Source organism: Hyposmocoma kahamanoa, unplaced genomic scaffold, assembly GCF_003589595.1.
Source record: "Hyposmocoma kahamanoa isolate Upper Pololo Valley unplaced genomic scaffold, ASM358959v1 232, whole genome shotgun sequence".
Lineage (NCBI taxonomy): Eukaryota > Metazoa > Arthropoda > Insecta > Lepidoptera > Cosmopterigidae > Hyposmocoma > Hyposmocoma kahamanoa.
The window spans coordinates 2,384,161-2,388,010 of NW_020653750.1; the positions used below are offsets into that span (position 1 = coordinate 2,384,161).

General features: G+C 34.9%; 1 protein-coding gene across 1 annotated transcript; it reads left to right on the forward strand.

Annotated features, from left to right (window-relative positions):
* The first annotated feature begins 1,134 nt into the window (after positions 1-1,134).
* On the forward strand, positions 1,135-2,331 carry LOC113228606. The gene is made up of 2 exons (XM_026461960.1): positions 1,135-1,303; positions 1,802-2,331. The coding sequence occupies exons 1-2, from the start codon at positions 1,135-1,137 to the stop codon at positions 2,329-2,331; spliced, it is 699 nt and encodes a 232-aa protein (XP_026317745.1).
* Positions 2,332-3,850: the final 1,519 nt, after the last annotated feature.

Sequence of the window (3,850 nt, forward strand, 5' to 3'; positions counted from 1 at the left end):
ATGGGTATTCCGCAGGGCTCAATACTTGGACCTTTCTTATTTCTGATTTATATTAATGATCTGCCATTCTTTGTTAAGGACCATTGCGAAATAGTGTTGTTTGCTGATGATACATCCCTGATTTTTAAAACAGACAGACATGACATTAACTATGACCATATTAATGATACCCTCTCTAAGGTAGTTTATTGGTTTAATGCTAACAATTTATTGCTTAATGCCAAGAAGACAAAATGTGTTAAATTTGAATTACCTAACGTAAAATCGACTAGTCCAAGCATAGAAATAAACGGAGAAAAGTTAGACCTTGTTAATAAAGCAGTCTTCTTGGGAGTGACCTTAGATAGTAAACTTCAATGATTTCCACATATATCGTCTCTGGCCAGCAGATTAAGCTCCGCTGCATACGCAGTCTGCAGAATACGTGAGCTTACCGATGTTACTACTGCTAGACTAGTTTACTTTAGTTACTTCCATAGTACTCGTATAATGTCCTACGGGATTCTCATGTGGGGTAAAGCGGCAGATATTCAAACCATATTTGTATTGCAAAAACGAGCGATTCGTTCTGTGTACCGTCTAGGTTCTCGGGTATCTCTCAGAGAAAAGTTTAAGGAGACTGGTATCATGACTGTGGCGTCACAGTACATTTACTCAAATATTTTATATGCCCGTAAATATATACATAATTTCAATAAGAAAGAAGATATCCATAATATTAACCTTAGAGCTAAGTCCAAACTCATGGTACCACGATTTCGTTTAACCAAGGTAAACAACTCTTTTATGGGGAACTGTATACGTTTTTACAATAAGATTCCGGAGCATATATTAAGTTTATCAGTTGCTCGCACGGTGCAAAACCGAACGAACGTGTATTTGTATTTCTCTGCTTGCGTAGTTGTGACGACGCGTACACAATAATACGAAGCGATGGTCAAGTGCAATAAGTGTTCTAAACTGATCAATAAAAAGAACCCTGGGATTCAGTGTAATAAATGCTCGAAATGGTTGCACTGTGTCTGTGCGTCAATATCTGCGGAACAGTTGAATGCATTGTATACCACGGATTGTGTCGATTGGAAATGCCGTTCCTGTGCCGGGAGTTCACCGCCGAAACGTATATCCTGCATCATGCCAGATTCAGAGGATGAGGAGAATACAACCACAGAAATACCCTCTTCTACACAAAACAAAATCACTCAACAAATATTGTCGGACATTCGTCGAGAGGTTCGAGAGATTATTCGTAACGAATTGCAAACTACCCTCCAATTCTTATCGGACAAGGTCGATGATTATTGTAAGCGACATATTAGACATATAAATAATTTTGTCCTATTGTAATTATATTTTTGTAATATTAGAGCACTATTTATATTAAAGAGTATATTTGGTCATGAGTATTGTTTCCGTTGCTACATTGTTAGGTTGGTAGCGCCAGTAGCTTTAGTTGATGGCGCCACAATACACTATATTGGTGGCGCCAAAAATGCAGCCCTACCAAAAAGCTCCCACCATACTGCTAACGTTTCTTAATTTGTGATACTCGATTGCTCGACATTCTGTTTGTTGGAGTCTCAGAGGACAGTGCCTCTCATCTTGCTTTACCGTGCTATTTTATCATGCAAAGTGTATAATTGTAATAAGTCTTCATATCAATAAACGAAGAACACAAGGAGTTGGAATTTTATTTCTGAAACTTCCTAATATTATGAATAGAAAATTAAAGAGTACGAGAATTCAAATAAACGGATTGAACATCATTGTAATGATTTACAAAATAAATGTAAAAACTTAGATCTCAAAAATGAGTTCTTAGAACAAAAAATCAATCAACTTGAGCAATCACAACTGTCTAATGTTGTTGAGGTATGTGGGGTGACAGAAAGCGAGAAAGAGAACACAAAGTCAATTGTTGATGCCATCTGCAATAAACTACAACTTCAACCCGACTCAATTATAAATGCATATCGCAAAAGGAAACCCAAAGTCGGGACAGGCGTTAAAAGCAATCTGTCTACTATTACCGTAACATTACGAGAGGGGTTCCGTGACCAATGGATTGACGCCGCAAAGATCAAAGACATCAGAGGCATGGATATGGGTATGGCGGAGAATAACAAGATCTACCTCCGTGAACCCTTAACACCATTCACGTCTTATCTGCTCTGGAAAACTAAACAGGAATTAAAATTCACTGAGCTTTGCAAGTTTGTTTGGTGCAAACGAGGCAACATAATGGTACGTAAAGAGGAAAAAGAGAAGATATACATAGTGAGATCCGAAAAAGATATTTCTAGACTGTCTGCGGAATTCAAAAACGAATGAATAAGGATCCTTGTTAGTAAAATGTCGTTTGTATACATTTATGTTCATAAATGGCTAATACACTAAATGACATTCAAGAGGACAAATACAACAACTGGGAAAACTTTGCCAGACATATTCCACCACAGAATAGTGCAATGCTAATATTCCACGTTAACATAAGATCAATGTTAAAAAACTTTGACCAACTGGAGTTTATTGTACTAAGCAGTAAACGACTTATTGACGTCATAGTAATTTCGGAGACAAATATTAAATATCAATGTAAATCCTTTTTCGAGCTGCCTGATTATGAAATGTATACGGAGTTGAGAAAAAAGAGAAGTGGCGGTGGTGTGATTGTTTACATACATAAAAGTGTTCGATTTACAAGACACTCAGTGCGCATAAAAAACTTTGAGTGTATTGTAGGCCTTATTGAAAATAAGTTTAACCAAAAAATTGTGTTGTGTGCTGTGTATAGACCCCCCGATACTGATCGGACCAACTTCGCCCTGGAATTATCTCAGGTAATAAGTCAGCAGTCAACTAAGTTGAACTATGTTTTAATAGGAGATTTTAACATAGATTTAAAAATGAATTCAGCAGCTAAATCATTATACCTAAATTCACTGTGTGAGGTTGGTCTAGAATGTGGTATAAGCCAATATACGAGGGTCGAAAATAGATCAAACCTAATTACAAGATCATGTATCGACCATATTTTTGTACGTAGCTTAAACTGTACAGTTAAAACAGCTGTGATAATCAATTCGTTGGCTGATCATTATATAACCGGTTGTGCCATAATAACAAATAACTGTACGCGTCAACTTGAGCAACCTAAGGCTATTCTCAGACTTGATCATAAAAAAGTTTGTACTGAATTAAAATTGGTAAACTGGAATGAAGGTTTCAAATATTCGAATCCTAACGATATTATGGGTTTTATTACAAATAAATTTGAGCAGATTTATAATAATAATAAGTACACTACACACATTAAGTTAGGTAAAAGACAAAATTGTAAATGGTTAAACGAGAGAATATTATATATGATACAAAAAAGAGACGAGTTACATAGTATTTGGAAAAGAGATGAAAGTAATAGTGCGAACCGATTATTGTATAATAAATATAGGAATAAAACGAACAGCTTTATAAATAGCTCCAAAAATAACTATATTAAAAATGAATTATGTAAAAATTTCCGTAACCCAAAAAAAGTTTGGGAAATTATAATCACTTTATGTGGTAAAGTAGTAAAATCAATAGATAATATTATATTAAAATATTTTCCGATTTCACCCAAGATATTAGTAAATAATTTTGCAAAAGAATTTAAAAATAATGTAAAAAAGATATGTTTACAGTGTGATAGGCTTTTAATGGACGAGCATTCTTATATACGAAAACCGGATCTTACCATACGTCTGAAAAAAGCCAGTTGCTATAATGTCTTCTCTATTGTAAAACATTTGAATGTTAATAAAAGTCCCGGAATTGATAATATACAGACTGCTCATTTGAAGTATGTAAT